Raw genomic sequence first — 17,058 nt, 5'->3', positions numbered from 1 at the left:
TATAAAACAAAAAATCTCTTTACAATGAAATATTGTAATATGTAAAAATTGCAAACATTCAATAAGTATATTATTTTATAAATAAAATTTCTTGTATATCGGTCGTATTTAATTATATATATAAAAATATAAATATGAAACTTCTTATATTGTATACAATTCTTTCATAAAAGAAAACTAAAAGAAAGAAATAATACAATTTAAGAAGTTTGAGAAGATATTCATGACATAATACTACTAAAAGAGTTGCCTATATTATAATTATGAAATATCTTCCAATATTTTCTGACGTTTTACATCAGTTGTTTTCTGTTTCGTACGTTTAATCATTGTTAGAGATTTCTTTTCACTTTCAAATTTATATTTTCCAGCTAACTTTTCTTTAATGCGCATACCATCAATCAATCTTTTCCAATTCCCATAAATTCTTTTATAACGTTTTTCACGAGCACGTTTCGCTGCTTCAATTTGTTCTGTCTCCCATGCTTCTCTTAGAATATCTTCATATTCTGTGCAAACTACGAAACCTTCGAAAGCTGGTACAGCTCCCATAGCTCCAAATTTAAAACCAATAACTGCAGGTGCACAATCAATATTCAATTTTCGTGCAATTCGATTTAATCCTGGAACTATAAAAATTTACTTATTATTTTAATACCATGATATTTCTAAATATTATTTTAATAATAATAACTACTTACGATCTATATATACGGTTCCTTTTGGAAGCATTGATTTTTTAAACAAATCTACATTTCCATATTCATTTCGAGGAACAATTCCATCTTTTGCTTCTGGTGGAATGTACTCAGTAGTTTGCCATTCACCAAATAATTCTAAAGCTCTATCTACTAATTTTACTCCTGAAAGCTATATACATGATCCATTCTGTATAAGTCCATAATCTATTTTAATTTATAATTTCTTTATTTTTAATAAATGTACCTTATCATATTTTGGAAGAGCTTTTACAATTTTATAAGGTTCTTGATTAGGTTTAACTACTCGAGCCTTTCTTATCCATGTTTCTCTAGAGGAAAGTACATGCAGACAATGGCGAGAATAAATTGCTTCGCCATTCTGTAAATAACCTAATGGCACGCAGTCAGGAGGATACAAGGCTTCATATTTAAGTAAATGTCTGGTAAGTACATAGAGAGGATGGTTTTTACATTCGCCAATTGTTTTAGGTAAAGGTTGTTCTAATTCCCTATAAAAGAAAAAAATAATAATTCATTCCATTTTACAGTATATCATCAATATTGAAATAAAAATATATACTTCTGTGCTAATAATTTATCCTCTGATTCTGATATCATTGATTTTTTCTCTTTCCAAAAGTGCAACGTATCACTGAACCAATCTTCATCAATACGTTGTTTACGTGTAACAGTAAGCCAGTGAGGGCAATAACGCCTTGTAACATCTCTTAATGTTCCATCAATATTCCAAGCAATAACATATAATACAGGTCTGCTAGCTGCTTTCTTAGTTAAAATAATTTATCATTATCGATAGTATAATATTTTTTGTATATGTGTAAATAATGTATTATAAAGCATAAATATACTTGTATATCTACTCACATATAACTCTTCCACACAATGTACTTTTTCATCCATTATATTTACACTAATCCAATTTTCTTCTGACTCTAAATATATTTCAAGCCAAAAATTTTTATAGTTCTTAGTATTGTTAAGATCATTTACTTCATCATCTGAGGATAATAATTTATTAATTTTTTTTTGTTTCTTTACTATTGATCTTACATCATTCTTAGTTTTAGAAATATTCCGCTTTTTTGAAAGAGGTAACTCTTCTTCAGATTCATCATTTTCGGAACTATCATCTATTTCCTCAAGAGAATCTTCTACAATTTTATTCTTTTGTCTACTCCTTAATGACTTCGTAGTAACATTCTCTTTTTTCTTTGATGTAGATTCTAAAGAATTATTTTCACTTGAGGTTTTCATTTGCTTTCGTAATTTTAATTGTCTGGATATAGTATTGCTTATTGTTCTATCAGCATTTATTGACTGTTGTGTTTTATTCTGTTTATTATTAAAATGTTTTGTCTCTTTTATAGTATTTTTATCTATAATTTCATTAGAAACATTTGTTTTATTTTTTACACTTTTGCTTCGTGTTGATCTTTCATTTAAAATTACTGCAGCCCTTTTTCTTGCATCCAATTGAGAATTTTTCCTAGCAGTCTCACTATTCTCTGGAACAATTTTATCCTGTGTAGATGTTTTTTTTTTCTTTTTATCTTTCTCTTTTTTTTTGGTAGATTTATCAGATTTCTGTTTTTCTTTATCTTTTTCTTCTTTTGGTTTGGTTCTAAATAGTTGACTCCGTTGCAATTTTAAAGGTGGAGGATGAAGAGATATAATCAAACGACAATTTAACCCCATTGCCCTCAGCATTGCTATGCATAAGAATACTAATTCTTTATAATTTAAAACTTCTTTTTCTTGCAATCTTTTTAATAACATTTCTTTCGTTATACTTTCTTCTTCTTCTTCTTTGTTCTTAAATACAAATTTTTTTTTAAACCATACAACAAATTTTTCCAGATACTTTAGATTTGATCTATTCTTTGGCAAATTTTCTGCTGGAATTAGTGACAATGATGCAGACATTATTTCTGCGTCATTTATCACTTTATTTATATGAAATCCATGTGCAAGCCAACAAAGGACTCCTACTTTGTGTATCAACATTTGATTAGCCCTTAATCTTTGATTAATTCGATTTTCAATAATCGTGTTTAAGTCTGGACCATTTCTCTTTTTTTTTAATATTATACTAGAACTAGGCAATGTTATTTTAATCCCTTCTTTTGGAGTAGTATAATTGGTAGAACTTGTTGCTTCATTTAGGTCTTCATTTTCACTGTAGTTTTCATTATCATCTGATTCAAATGTTTTTCCTTCTCCTTCGAATAAAAGTTCATGTACATGTTGAGAAAGATGAAATTTTTCTTCCTCAGCATGTACTACCTTTGATTTCTTTTGCTTTGTTGATACATCAATTACAGTCTCGAGCTTTTCAACATTTTCACTCTGTGAACAGATTGCTTGGGTGCTTTCCAAATTTTTTAATACCTGGCTAAATAATTCAATAGAATTATTATCATTGACATTGCTAAATTCATCATTATCATCAAAATTTTCACAAGTCTTGGCTTTGCGTAACGTTACATAACTTTTTTTCTCTTTCTTATCAAAAAAACTTGAATTCAAATCAATTTCATTTTGAGAAACAAAAAATTCGCTTTCACTCTCCGAACTGTTATTGTCTGATTGATTATTCATTTTGAACGCAGACGTTTACAAATCCCAAAATAACATCCTCGTTAATCCGAATTTTTGTAATGTAGAAAATGAGCATAATACACTTTTTCGGTGGCATAGACGAGTATATACAATTTCCCTATGTACAGATCTTTGTACGATAAAATATATATATATATACTTTATCTTATATATATATTTTATCTTGTATATATATATATATATATAAATACATAAAAGAATCTAAAAAAGTATGATACGATAAATAGATTAATATACGATAAATATAAATTACTGAAATCGTACATATAAATACAATAATGAATACAAAACAACATTTATTTTCTCCCTTTGATATACTTCGCGTTTATTGGTCGAGTTAAATTCTTTCTATGCTTCGTATCAATGCCATCTACACGTGAATTTTGCGCGAGATACGTAGTGTATAATCTACGGTTTTGTAAAGTCAATGATTGAAATGGCGGGATCGAGAAAAACGACTTAATTGTTTCTTTTTCTGAACGGATTTTTTTCATCTAGAAATATTTAATTCATTTTTAGGATAAATAAAAAAGCATTGCGATTTTTTATATAAAATACACAAAGATGATTAATATTTATAGAATGTATAAGATACAAAGGTAGATTTTCATTTTTTTGTATTTTTCGAATATCAATTATTTGTTATCTATATAAATATTTATTTTATATATCCTCTTAAATTCCGCTTCATATAATCATTATCTTCATTATAATTAATGATTAATAATGTACGTATATTTACACATCTTAATGACAATTTTAGATACTTTATATAGAGATGAGGTAATCAAAAGAATCGATAGAAAGGACCTGTTCAAATGTAATTCTTTTAAGTACGACCGTTGGAAATGCCTTTATGTGCGTGTCATGTGTGCGTACGTATATGTATGTATATATGTATATATTCATCCATCAGCAGTGAAGTCATTATTTGATTTATTTATTTTTAATCGGAAAGAAAACGAAAGAGTTTAGTAAAAGGCCTTTTAATAAAAGACATTAATTCATGATAAGATTCGTTATTCTCTTAAAAGACGTAATTCACTTTGATACAGAAGAAAGTAATGTTAAAAGTAATGTTACTAATGAAAGTAAGGAAAACATTATTGCGAATAATGACTTATTAAATCGATAGTAATCAACAATGATACTATACATAAGAAAACATTGATAAAAAATTGATGGCCTATATATTGATAGATTTTTAATTAAAAATTTATGCATGTAAAAAATTTATATACATACATATATATATATATAAATATATATATTTATATAGTCATAGCAAGAATTTTCAGCATAGATGTACAATGTACTTGTATTCAAGGATTTATACGCTTCAAGACAAGTTACGACTTACGAAATAACAGTACTTTCAGGAACAAAGCGCAGGAGGAGGAATATCGTGCTAGATAGAATCTCATCTTTCCACTTACAATCATGCCTAGATATGGTAAACCAATTTGTGCGTAGGGAAACAATTGATATGAGAGGAGACAAGCTATGTAATTACTGTCATGGCCGCAATATGATACTTTGAATATATAATAACATTGAATATATATAGATACATATATACACTTATACATACGTAAATATAGTTATTAATGATTACAGATAATAAGTAAAAACCATAAAAGAAATAAATAAAAAATAAAATAAAATAAAAATAAAAAAAGGAAGATGAATTCGAGTGAAACTTGACTAATTAGAATAGTATTATATATTTATTCACATATTTGTAAGATTTCCTATTTTCTTTTCATTTTCTTATCTTCATTTCGGTTTCTCTGTTTCTTTCATCTTCTCTAACTCTCTCTTTTTCTTTTTCTTTCTCCACACTTTCTGTTAACTCTTGTCGCTCCTTATATTTTCACTTTTACCAGTATTCCTTCAACCTCCTTATTCAGCGCAATAGACTGATTAAATGAGAACTAGTAAAAGTGACATTACGAAAGATGATAAAGATACGAGTATTTCCCTTCCGACTTTATTTTAACGAGATTATTCTTAATCTTTCCATTATCAAATCAAAAATATAGTTTTCAATCAGAATATAATACCTATAAAAAAAATTCATGCAAGATTTTTTTTATTTTAATAAAATTCAATCCTAATGATCGATCTTTATCTTCATATTCTCTTAATCTTGGACAAATAGGTGTCTAATTTTTCAAAACAATTCATTATTAGAGGAGTCAGCCATTGGTACAAATTGTACGATTATGAGATGTTTTATCTCTGTTCAATCTTTCCAGGGATATAGTTTGAGAAAGTTATACGACGGAAGAGTTATAATTACCTATCCTCACTGAAAAAGATATAGAATTACCAAATCACTTGTGCATGATCTATTGACAAACTTGAAATCGATAAATCGTCTTCTTTTGTGGTTTTTTTTCAAAATGATTACCTACGTCTCTTTAATAATCACCTTACTTCGCATTACAGAAACGTACGATTCTATATAAGAGTAATCCAACCCTTTGAAGATGTTGAAGAGGTTTATTCTCGTTCTCAATCGATTGAATTGAATTGAAATTGATATCTATTCCTTTGAAAGATTGCAATAATTGTATCGTGAAACAAGTTGTATATGTTTATTCGTTTCTTACAAAGACTGGACCAGTACGGAGACGCTGTAAATCGTTGTCGTACGATCACCGTTCGCCGTTTCTTAGCTGCATGAAGTGAAAGCCATGATCGGGGCTGGAGTAGAATGTAAAGAAGCCGGCGGCGAGTGAAGAGAGGGAAACCGCCTTACCATCCAGTCACTCCAAGGCAAGCTCTAAAGAATGTCGAGTGCTGTGAATCGCGACAACATCGAATTATCTTTGTGAGTTTACTTCGACTTGAATTCGTCTCACGCTACTACCCTGAGATCGTACGCCAACAACGTTGGGTATGTACACATTAGATTCTATTTGATTTTTATTTATCAAAAATTTTTACATATCTCTTATCCCGTCAAACTTAAAATTTTGTTTTGTTATTATAATGTCGTTGTCTCTTCAGTTAATAGTCTTTGAAAAATTCATTAATAAAAAAAATTGTATCTAAATTATTTTTCTATACTTTAAATACGTATCATTATCCAAAATATTTCTTCATTTTGTCTAACGTGGATAAGAATAATTTCTATGTATAATACGTATACTGCATGTGTAAATTTGTAAAATATCAGAATGGCTTGTATTTTCGATGATCTATAATAATGATAATGAATTATATATATATATATTTACTGAATTATATGTATCATGAAAGGATTTTACTTAATGTCTTCTAATTAGAAATTCAGTAAACGAAAAATCACTACAACGTTTTATAATGCTAAAGAATTGAACTTGTTAGTATTCTATCAAAATCTTGAATACGTTTAGAATCTTTAATTACGCTTAATGTCAAGTCTCGTTACTTCAGAATCATCGACGAAGAAAGTCTTTCCAAAGGAAGCAACTTTCGCGTGGTCCAGACACATCGATCGAATCGTAGTTGCTCTTGGGCCCTATCTTCGTCCCACTGACATAGTTTTGTTATGCAGAGATTTGAGAACGTGTCTTTTTTTTCTTTTTTAACATAAAATAATCATGTATTATTTACATAGATCATTGATGATTAATCTTTTATACACTTTCGATTTATACTCGTTACAAAACAATAGTAAAAGACATGAAATATTCTAAGCACGTAAAGAACGTAGAAAAGAAATCTCTCGCCTAAATATTTCATATTCAATGACGTACATTTTTTCTTGGCTATTTTGAAAGAAACAGGGTGGTGGTGTACCTTATATACGACACACCTAACTCACGTCTCTTAAATAGTGATCGGTTATGCACGTGACCGAGAATAACGTGCGAACGAAAGGATCTTATGAAAGTGACGTTTTGTTGCAATCATATTCGATGATTCGGTTAAGTTTCTTTTCGAAACGAAAACGTAACGAATAAACCTCTTGCGGTCTCTTATCGTAATGAAATGTTTTTAAGTCATTGGAAAGTTCTTTTTGAATTAACATTTTTATTGATATGAAAGTAGTACGATAATAGTAAATTTGAAAGAATAAAGAATGTAGATTTCTATGTCCCAAAATATATATGATCAATTACTGTGCTATTCTTTATTGATGTCCCAAGATTGATAAGTCTTCAAGGACGAAGAGATTTAACAATGAATGAATTGAACCGAGTAACGTTTATAAATTTTGCCATTATAATTTTGTTAAAATTATGATACGATTCCGAAATCTTTTAAACGACTTTTTCAATATAATCAGGTTCAATGGACCCCTATGAAATCTTCTTGTCTGAACCGGTAATGTATCTAGAATATGCGGAAATTTTCCGATAAAGGAGAAGCAAGCGATGCACATTACTTTCACACTCGAAAAGCTGTCGACCCTGAGAGAGGAGTGGTAGTCTGGATGAATAAAAAGAAACTTAGTTTCATTATCGTCCATCGTTCTTTTTTTTTTGTTTTGTTTCTTTTTTTGCGAGCCTTGGAGGATATCGAGTTTGGCTACTCATGTGATCCTTAAAACTTGAAAGGATCCTTTAAAGTTTTGTTCCATTCCCTTTTCTTCATCTTTTTCTCTCACCTGAAGTTGAAGTATGATACATTGTGTTTTTTTCTTTTTATTAAAAAAGATCAATGGCGATCAGTAAATAAAATCATACAGTAAACCATCCTCCTTTTCAGCATGTAAGGTGTGCAATTTCAATCTTCTAACTGTATCAGAGAAAGTGAATCATCCACATTTACCACATCGAGAGTCGACTCTCTATAATCTACCGTATCATCTGAAACCGGATATAAAACATATATTCATGTATCACTTCGCGTCTATAATAATTATTTCAACAAGGCCGTAGGTATTTTTGTAAATGTATTCATAATTTATGCAGGTATACTAAATCGTTGTATACTATTAAGATATACCTTTAAAAAAACGTATTTTATCTATAGGCTATTATTTATTCTATGTATAATGAACATTAGAATAATTTATTCATTTATTGGCCTGTTCGTTGGTATTATACCACAGATATACCTATACATACATACAATAGTTAATTATTTGTATCTTCTGCCACGTTACAGGAATCGCTCGTCTACCAATTGTACTCTTCATTCACACAGCTTTCTATTCTCATACTTTTTTCTTAATGCTTAGTGTATCACGCACAAATATTCAAGTAGTCCTTATATAAGGAGTATTGTCTTGTTAGTAACCACTAAATTCCCCCTTTTACAGGTGGTCACGATCCACGATCTCTTTGCTGTCTTTCGTTGAGATCTATCGTATTTTGTAACAGCTTTGATAGGAAAGTATTTAACTGGCTCGTTGCTACAAGATTTTACCTATCTTGCTAATGTTCTACAATAAAGACAAATCAATACACTTCCCACTATTTAATTCTACTAGGAAGTAAACATACTTTTTGAGTCATTATAGAATTTGAAGTCTACTCAAGATTAGAATCTCACATCCGTATAGCAGAACAGCCGATAAAATCCAAGGGAAAGTGCATCTCCTTGCATTGACGCCTATGTATATATATATAGGTATACATAAAGACTCACGATATATACATCAGTTTCCACCAATCCTAGACTATAGTTCAGCTTGTTCATCATTACGATTAAGCCATCGACTTAGCCCGTTTTATATTACACAGTCGGTGAGTCCGTTGCGAGCTACGCAACGAGGAGAAACTGAGCATTTTTCTACGTAAATGAAGTCAGTATTACGAAACTTATGGTATCAAAAAAATTTTTTTTCTATATACCTGGTCACTTTTATAAAGTTAATTAATACCTTTTTCATATAAATACACATCTACTTTTTATTCGGATATCGTAATATTATCCACTTTATTCTTAAATTTTATTTTCTTCGATTTTAACAAATAAAATTTGGATTATCTTAGCTAATTGTTATTGGCAGGATATTTGAAAGGACATCTATGCGTTACCATTTTATTTCCGGTAAAAGTAAAGGAAGAAATTAAAATAATAAAAAAAAGAATTACCTATATTCGTTTCTTTCTGCACCAACGAGTTTTCCATTACCGTTTCAACTTCCAATACTTAGAGCAAGTCCATTTGGTGGTCTATAACTATCGCGATTGCTAAATCAACATTCCTAACGAACGTTCGCTCTCCTATAGCACTCTTGGAGTTCGTCACGTGCGCGCATTCGCATCCAACATTCGTACCGGTAAATACAGCAAGGAAACCGGCAGACAAGATACCGATTCCACGATGGCAATCCCGTTTTATAGAGAGATATCGTGCGTTCGACCGTGCGAAGTTACGTTCACTGGCCCTCTACTGCAATACTTTTATACACCATGATCGTTGAAAAGTATTTAGTGCACTTTTGCGTGTATTGTGTCTCTTTCCTATACCATATTGAAAGATACGATCTAACGACTCTCAACTTTGCTTTCAAAGAATGTGATCCTAACGTGATAGGAAGTTGGTACATTACCTTGTTAAGTTACGCTTCAATAAATTCAAAGTCGTTTTAATGATAATAAATATAATTATGTGTAATTTCATATACTGATGGTTCGTCCAGTTTGGCAAGTTTGCCAAACAGCATTTCTTCGAGGTAATTCTGTTATCTTGATACCAAGGACGTCTTTCGTTAATGCACTTGATTCTTAAATTATTTTCAAATAGATGTTTTATAGCCGGACATATAGATTATAATCGTAATATGATCGTATAAGGGATGATGATGATCGTAATATAATGATGATCGTAAATATCAAGCGTTATAAATATTACACAAATGCATAATTTGCATTTTAACTTACTGCTATACTTTCACCTATTTTTCTATTAATTATTATTCATCGATAAATCCTAAATGAATGATCCTATATAGTCAGAGATCAAGAACGTATACATATATGCAGAAATTCCTATCGCTCTCTTGTAAAAGTGAACATGTTTCTGACGTTTTCATCGTATATACATACATATGTACGTATTATCGTGCTTTTTCTCACGAGTAGTCTCGCCTTTCGTGGGATATACATAAGTACGTATGTATACTTACCGGTGCAACCTCAGTATTGCGCGACGATGCTTGCGCGATGGTATTTGCGCGATGATAATTGTGCGATGATAATTGTGTTATGGGATTCACATGACCCGGTAATATGCGTGGATAAAAAGTTTCGATAAAAAATTTTTTACATATTATTCGCACGATCATTTCTATACAAAACTTGATAAACGGTTTGATCTTACATTACTATTATCAAGTTTTACTTTGATAATTTTACGATATGATTATATATTAATATATATATAACAATAGCATTATTATTATTATTACTATTATTATACTATTTATTTTAGTTGACCTTTTAACACATAATTTTTAATTTTCTTTTAGAAATACTTAGGAAACAAATATGATACTAGTTATTAAATAAATATTAAAGCAGTAAATATTAAAGCATAATCATAATCTTGTTTCAATATTAAATGTTGTAATCCTTCAACTACATACATTTACGGATCAATTATCTGTTTATCTGTTTTTTATATAATTAGTAATGTTGCAAATAATATTTAATCTGTTTATCTGTTTTTTTATATAATTGGTAATGTTGCAAATAATATTGCATATATGTTTGGTCAATTAAAAAATATAAATAGATAATTAGAAAATATTGCACATACCTCGTTATACAATTTAAAAGGAATTACTATTATTATTATTATTATCATTATTTTATCTAGATAAGAACTATCGCAAACGTTCGATCTAAACTCAAGAATATTAATTTAAATATGTATCTTGTTACTTTTCACTTTGTCTTGCGGTCTCCGCGTGCACGCGACAATCCGATCTGCACGTGACTTCGGTAAAACTCCAACGGTCGGAATGAATGAAGCAATACTCCTGTATAATTATGGATTATGGTTTTAAGTTCAGGGTTCTCTAACATTTTGAAATTATATTGTGGAATTTTCGAAATTTATTCATTCCTGATGTCAATGAACTTCGGTCATAATAATCGGTATATTTTTAGTATGTTAATGAAAAGTCTCTAGATCTCTAAGAACTAACATCTATCGTGATCCAAGTGTCTTTGATCGCACGTGTGATTTCTCCAGCTTTCTAAAAGACCTATGAGAATCTACAAGGAAATATTTTTTATAAATTTGTAAATTACGTCGACCAAAACTAATTATGCCAGATAATCCATCGTAATTAGATTTGTATTAGATTAATGAATGACTATTAGGAAGCTGCTAAACCATAGAATTTGTAAACTCAGTAATAATAGTTAACTTAATTCGTGTCACGTTAGTTACAATCGTGCTTGAATATTAATCGGTTGCTATAAAATGAGCTATCTCTCGGGGATAAATTTGAATAGCAATGAGAAATGAAATTCCATTGTTACCATTATACAGTCATTTTTGTCAACTTTCAAGGTCAAGGAAGTCGATGAAACAGAGAAATCCTTTTTATCGAATTTTAAAAATAAATTTGATTCTACGACAATAGAACAAGTTTTAATAATAGTAGACTTTAAGATAATATCTTATGTTTTAGATTAACCGATTAATATATTTAGACGGATGACGTAAACCAAAACAAAAAAAACAATGAAGCTGAGGCATCTAATATTCTTAGTTTTCACTTATGGTAAATATAATTAATATATTTTTTTTTCTTATAAACATTTATTATAACATTTATATATATAACGTGTTAAAATTTATTAACTGTAATAACTTTTTTTATAAACATTTTGTAACTCTGGCCAAGATTTAATTTAAAATAAGAAAAAAAATTTATTCATTGAAATGAATGCAAATTTTTAAAAAATGAACGAATGAAAAAATTCTCTCTATAAACTATAAATAAAATATCATAAGAGGATCTTCTTTTATTACGAAAAGATTATTTTTATATCAATTTATATATTATTTCATTCCAAAAAATTTCATCAGCTTATTAATACAAATTATATAAAAAATATTTATATACATTTAGATTTTTTGTTCGTTTTTAGTTTTTGTCTATTCAGGACAAATTTATAGCGTTAATTCAGTGGATCCTGCAGCTGTAAAAAATGATTTTACGACACAGACAGTTTACGGATTCTTGGATTTTACAACGACGATCGGAAATACAGTTATGGTTTTCAGCCCTCAAAGTTCTCCACCAGGTTAATTCTACGATAAAAAAATAGCTATATTAGTTACCATAACTTTTACATTATTATTGGAATTGTGGATTTTTATAGAGGGAGATAAAACAAAAAGTCCTGGACCAGCGATACAAACAAAACCTATCGAGAAAAAGCCCATTCCAGATATTCAACCAAGTAAAACCCATAAGCCAAACAATCAAGGAGAAACTAAAAAACAAGCACAGAAAAACTCGAAAGTTGTGGTCAATTCTGTGGTCCAGCAAAATATTATCAATTTATCCGAAGATAAACAGAAACAAGTAATCAAAAGCGAAGTGGTAATCAATTTTAACGAAATTTACAACGTGTGAAATATCAAAAAAATAAATAATACTACGTTCTAGAGCTCGCATACTTCTATAAAAGCCACTACGGTGAATCCTGTCACTTCTTCCGTCGTTCAAGTCCAATCAAAGGAAGAGATTCTAGGAGTAAAAAATAATCTTGCTGAACCTGAATACGACTATTTATCGAAACAGCCAACTGAAGTCATCGACGAAACGTACAAGGTATATATCTTTACTTCATTAGCATATTTCTACCATTTACTTTTCTCTGATAATTAATCTTTTGAGTTATTATATATGTGTGTATATATAATATCATACATTTTAGTTGATCAATCTGAAACCTTCGAGTAAAATCGCTTCGAAACCAAGATCTGCTGCACGAAGAGAAAAAGAGAATCCAACTGGGTTAGTAACAAAACTCGGTGGTACTATTGTTAAAGACGGATTAACGACGGTTCATGAAACAAGTGTAATTGGCACGTACATCAATGGAAAGTACGCACAAGTTTTACAAAGTTCCTCTCGTATTATCGTCGGGACATCCTCGAATTTGGAGGGCAAAATAAGACCATCGAATACTCTCAGAATATTAAAGACGATTGGCCCACAACACGGAAAGTTAAAGCCACAGTTGGAACCTACGCCGACAAGTCAACAAGAAGAATCATCTTTACCATTGGAAATTCTATTCAGTGCACCGGCAGGTTGTTTATTTCCTTTAAAAACTTATAAATAAATATTAAAATTAGTAACTTGGATAGGAAAAACTATAAAATGCATTTTTTTTTTTTCTTTATAACAGGTTCTTCCGTACGAACAACTCGAAGACATTCCACCGCCAACGCTAACCGTCCGAAATATCGTAGTAAAACTTCTGAAGATTATGATAATGCCGAGGTTCAAACGAGAACATCAACAAAACAACGTGCTACCACGGCGCGACCAAATTACAAGTATATAAATAAATTATACGATTGATCGGTAGATAATAATAAAATTTCTTTTGTAAATGTCACGTTACGTAGATCATTTCAATCATTGGGAAAACTCTTGAACACATTTATTTCATATTTTAGAAATCGTGTTCAGAACGAAGGGAAATCATCAACCACGACACAGGAACCACAAACGACTCGTCGTCGTACCAGCTTCAGACCAAGCAATCAGGCAAATTCCTCCCCGAGGCAAACCAATAAACAGAAGAATCAACAGCCACAGCAACAACAACAGCAACAGACAACGTCAACGAGTCCCTTGCCTAAATTGAAACTTCCAAGAACTCAGGGTCGATGGTCATATAAAACTACTCCTAAACCAAGAATCACAATTCGTAAGCAAGTCGATGAGGATGATCCACGTGTATCGACCGAAACAGTTATAACTGAACAGGCATCAACACCAGGCGATGATAAAGGTAGCAGTACTACTTCCGTTGGAGTCATTACGACGACAACTACAGCTACAACCTCTAATGGTCAACGGAAGGCCCCAGAAACGTCATTGTCGAACGAAGAACTCGATCCAAGCGAGTCGGAAGATGTACCTCACGTTAGCGTACAAGATCAGATACACGCGGATCAAACTTTACCGATAGAAACTCTTAATGTTGAGATTTCAACGGCCGCCAATCTCAATGACGTTTATTTTGAAATAGCCACGATTAAATCTCCTTATACGTTTCAGGTAAACTAGATTTAATTAATAACAAATGATGATTTAATTATATGATATAATATACAAAATATCGTTAAAATCATATTCTTTTCTTTTAGGTGGGAACTTTACGAAACACACGTTACATAACGGTTACGTCTACAATGAAAAAGTCGTTTGCAGTACCTGAACCTACGAGTACTTTGCCAATGACGGAACCTCTGACTGAGAACATCTTAGCAAATACAGGAGCGGCTTACGAAACAAGTCTGCCACTTGATTCTTCCGTAGCTACGCTTCCAGCGATATCTTTAGATGCTGGTCAAGTAACACCACCGTTAGAAACACTTACAGAAACATTTTCGACTACTCAAACTCTCTTGAAAACTCATTTGTTACCGGTGATACATGATGGCAATACCACAAAATTGACTCTCGTTCAGACCTACAACATAGCTCGATCGGTTACCGCTACGAAAACTCTACCACCAATGGAAATTTATCAATTTATTCCTAGTAAAACATTGAACGAATTCAATTCAAAACTGGAAGAGGCTGGAAGCGAACTTCATTTGGAATTAGATTTCGGTGACGAGGACAGAGACGACGAAGATATCCCTAAAAGAATTGTAGCACCTAGCAGCGATGTATATTCCGAATTAGATCTCTTCAGATCGGTGACACCTACAAAGGTAAAATCAGACACGCCTAGTACTAGTTCAGCCGAACCACAACTTTCTCTCGAGCAAGCACAGCAACTTGCTTTGCTCAAATATTTCGGGCAACCTCAACAGCAAGTAATCACGACTTCGAGACCCGTCGTAGTGCTTGAAACCGTTTACGAATCTCACGTAATACCAATAGTTAATAACGGAAATACGCATTACTCGACTTTATCCAGACCGGTAGCTACCGTACCAAGGACATCCTACGAATACTCGACATCTACAATTCCACCTGTTCTTCCACCTCCAATACCTCAGGTACCACTTTTTCCGCAACAACAACCTCAATTTACAGTCACAAGTGCACCGCTTGTCACACAAACTTTAGTGACCGTATCGGACTCAAGAGTGCTCAAACTAACATTCGGAGCAAAGACGGCATACACCACATTGTTCTCTACTAAAGTAGTACCGACAGAACTTACGACGTACGTGACGAGCACCATACCTTTACAACCAACCATTCCAGCTTTTCCTGGTTATTATCCTCCACCAGTTGGTTACCCTCCTTTCCCTTATGTAGGGTAATAATCCTTGCTTTGTTCTATAGAATTCTTGCAAGGAGGAAGCTTAAATTACACTTTGGTTACGTAGATGCATGTTAGATGAGAACTTTTCTAGTACTTACCTACATAATGATATTTTTCAAATAGCATACATCTACTACCTCAGACAAAGGTGCTAAAAAATATTAGCTTCCTACCAATTGAACGGATTACAAACGAGTTACAAACAAACAATTTCTCTTGGCTCATCATTTCATATTTAATGTGAAAACATCTTTTCATTTATTCGTTAGAATTGTTTAAGAAAAAACAATGCATGATCATATCATAAATTTAACAATTTAATTATTCTTCAAACATAACCGTGACATATCGAATATTTTTAAAATCTTTATTTATATGTTCAATGAAATTGAATTACAATTAAAAAGAAGATTATTAAGAAGGTGAAACTCTGGGAAAGAAGAAAGAGAGCGATCATGAAGAAAGAATTAGCCAGATCATGGATAAATATTGTAGATCAGTACAAAAACGAAGAAATGATTTAACAAACATTCTTCTTATCGATATCAGGTATTAAGGGAAACCTTAATATAAGTATAATTAAATAATACGCATATACCATTTTATGTTCTGTTGGCAGAAAGAAATTTTTGTAAATAAGTTATTAAATATATTATATTATCTCTCGTGTATTATTATATGTATGTATTACGAATTTTGTAAATAAAGTTTTAAAAGCTCTTACAATCTTCCTCTTGGTATCATTATGTTTTAATCAATATGTCTATTAATATATACAAATGATTAAATTAATTGCATGAATAAAATTTGTAATGCAAACATAATGAGATATTAAATTCTCGTTCTATCAAATGATATTAAATAACCAATGTAAGTCTTCAACGCTCTACTACGCACGACAAAAATGATTCAGGATTGGTTGATTTCTAAAGCATTCTATAATACCCAATATAAGACATCTTTCATGAAAAGATATTCTTAAAAAAAAATATAACAATGAAATTTTGTTACATATAAAATATTATTGTATATATGATTCATGAAATAAATACATTTTCATAAATATATCGTTCATTTTTTACTTTTGCAACTGCTTCTTTTCAACTGTACTTCTTATACTTGGCCTGCAAGATAAAGATACAGGAAATATAAAAGAATATTCACAAAAAGGATCATACTGATGAATAAAGAAAAAAATAAAAAAAGATGAAAATCCAATAAAAAATGTCTAGAAAAAATTTTTCCTTTTTATTTACATTTTTCTTTTTATTATCGTACTATGGGAAAAA

The 17,058-nt window shown here is 30.7% G+C and overlaps 2 protein-coding genes and 1 long non-coding RNA gene across 8 annotated transcripts; 1 reads left to right on the top strand and 2 right to left on the bottom strand.

The window, feature by feature from the left end:
- Positions 1-59: 59 nt before the first annotated feature.
- Xpc (DNA repair protein complementing XP-C cells homolog) lies at positions 60-3,473 on the bottom strand. 2 transcript variants are annotated; one of them, XM_035879741.2, is made up of 5 exons: positions 1,587-3,473; positions 1,282-1,487; positions 946-1,210; positions 702-870; positions 60-629 (listed from the first exon to the last, which is right to left on the bottom strand). In XM_035879741.2, exons 1-5 carry the CDS (start codon positions 3,318-3,320, stop codon positions 262-264), a joined length of 2,742 nt encoding a protein of 913 aa, XP_035735634.2. In that variant the 5' UTR covers positions 3,321-3,473; the 3' UTR covers positions 60-261. The 2 variants fall into 2 exon arrangements, with proteins under 2 accessions (XP_035735634.2, XP_035735635.2); XM_035879742.2 differs by lacking the exon at positions 60-629 and having other exon boundaries at positions 721-863.
- A 2,608-nt stretch (positions 3,474-6,081) lies between these two features.
- Positions 6,082-16,738, top strand: LOC118447623 (uncharacterized). Of its 2 annotated transcripts, none has more exons than XM_035879756.2 (9): positions 6,082-6,243; positions 11,929-12,021; positions 12,392-12,547; positions 12,626-12,831; positions 12,916-13,080; positions 13,187-13,565; positions 13,664-13,814; positions 13,938-14,544; positions 14,634-16,738. In XM_035879756.2, exons 2-9 carry the CDS (start codon positions 11,982-11,984, stop codon positions 15,765-15,767), a joined length of 2,838 nt encoding a protein of 945 aa, XP_035735649.1. In that variant the 5' UTR covers positions 6,082-6,243; positions 11,929-11,981; the 3' UTR covers positions 15,768-16,738. The 2 variants fall into 2 exon arrangements, with proteins under 2 accessions (XP_035735649.1, XP_035735648.1); XM_035879755.2 differs by having other exon boundaries at positions 6,083-6,243; positions 12,626-12,849.
- On the bottom strand, positions 6,537-9,719 carry LOC146873329 (uncharacterized). 4 transcript variants are annotated; one of them, XR_014982114.1, is made up of 5 exons: positions 9,377-9,716; positions 8,783-9,071; positions 8,405-8,721; positions 8,021-8,143; positions 6,537-7,941 (listed from the first exon to the last, which is right to left on the bottom strand). It is a non-coding gene; the product is annotated as an uncharacterized LOC146873329 (long non-coding RNA). The 4 variants fall into 4 exon arrangements; XR_014982116.1 differs by having other exon boundaries at positions 8,832-9,071; positions 9,377-9,714; XR_014982115.1 differs by having other exon boundaries at positions 8,409-9,071; positions 9,377-9,719.
- Positions 16,739-17,058: the final 320 nt, after the last annotated feature.

The sequence above is a fragment of the Vespa mandarinia genome, chromosome 1 (assembly GCF_050613455.1).
Source record: "Vespa mandarinia isolate Hongniang chromosome 1, ASM5061345v1, whole genome shotgun sequence".
Taxonomy (NCBI): Eukaryota; Metazoa; Arthropoda; class Insecta; order Hymenoptera; family Vespidae; genus Vespa; species Vespa mandarinia.
This window is presented reverse-complemented; position numbering and strand designations above follow the sequence as displayed.

What these genes read in the sequence shown, in the direction of transcription:
- LOC118447623 (XM_035879755.2), top strand. Translation starts at nt 11,982, where the DNA reads ATGAAGCTGAGGCATCTAATATTCTTAGTTTTCACTTATG. An exon ending in ATTCTTAGTTTTCACTTATG is followed by an intron (nt 12,022 to 12,391) that starts GTAAATATAATT and finishes GTTCGTTTTTAG; the next exon opens with TTTTTGTCTATTCAGGACAA. An exon ending in CCCTCAAAGTTCTCCACCAG is followed by an intron (nt 12,548 to 12,625) that starts GTTAATTCTACG and finishes GGATTTTTATAG; the next exon opens with AGGGAGATAAAACAAAAAGT.
- Xpc (XM_035879741.2), bottom strand. Translation starts at nt 3,320, where the DNA reads ATGAATAATCAATCAGACAATAACAGTTCGGAGAGTGAAAGCGAATTT. An exon ending in GATAAATTATTAGCACAGAA is followed by an intron (nt 1,211 to 1,281) that starts GTATATATTTTT and finishes TTTCTTTTATAG; the next exon opens with GGAATTAGAACAACCTTTAC. An exon ending in CTCTTCCAAAATATGATAAG is followed by an intron (nt 871 to 945) that starts GTACATTTATTA and finishes TCATGTATATAG; the next exon opens with CTTTCAGGAGTAAAATTAGT.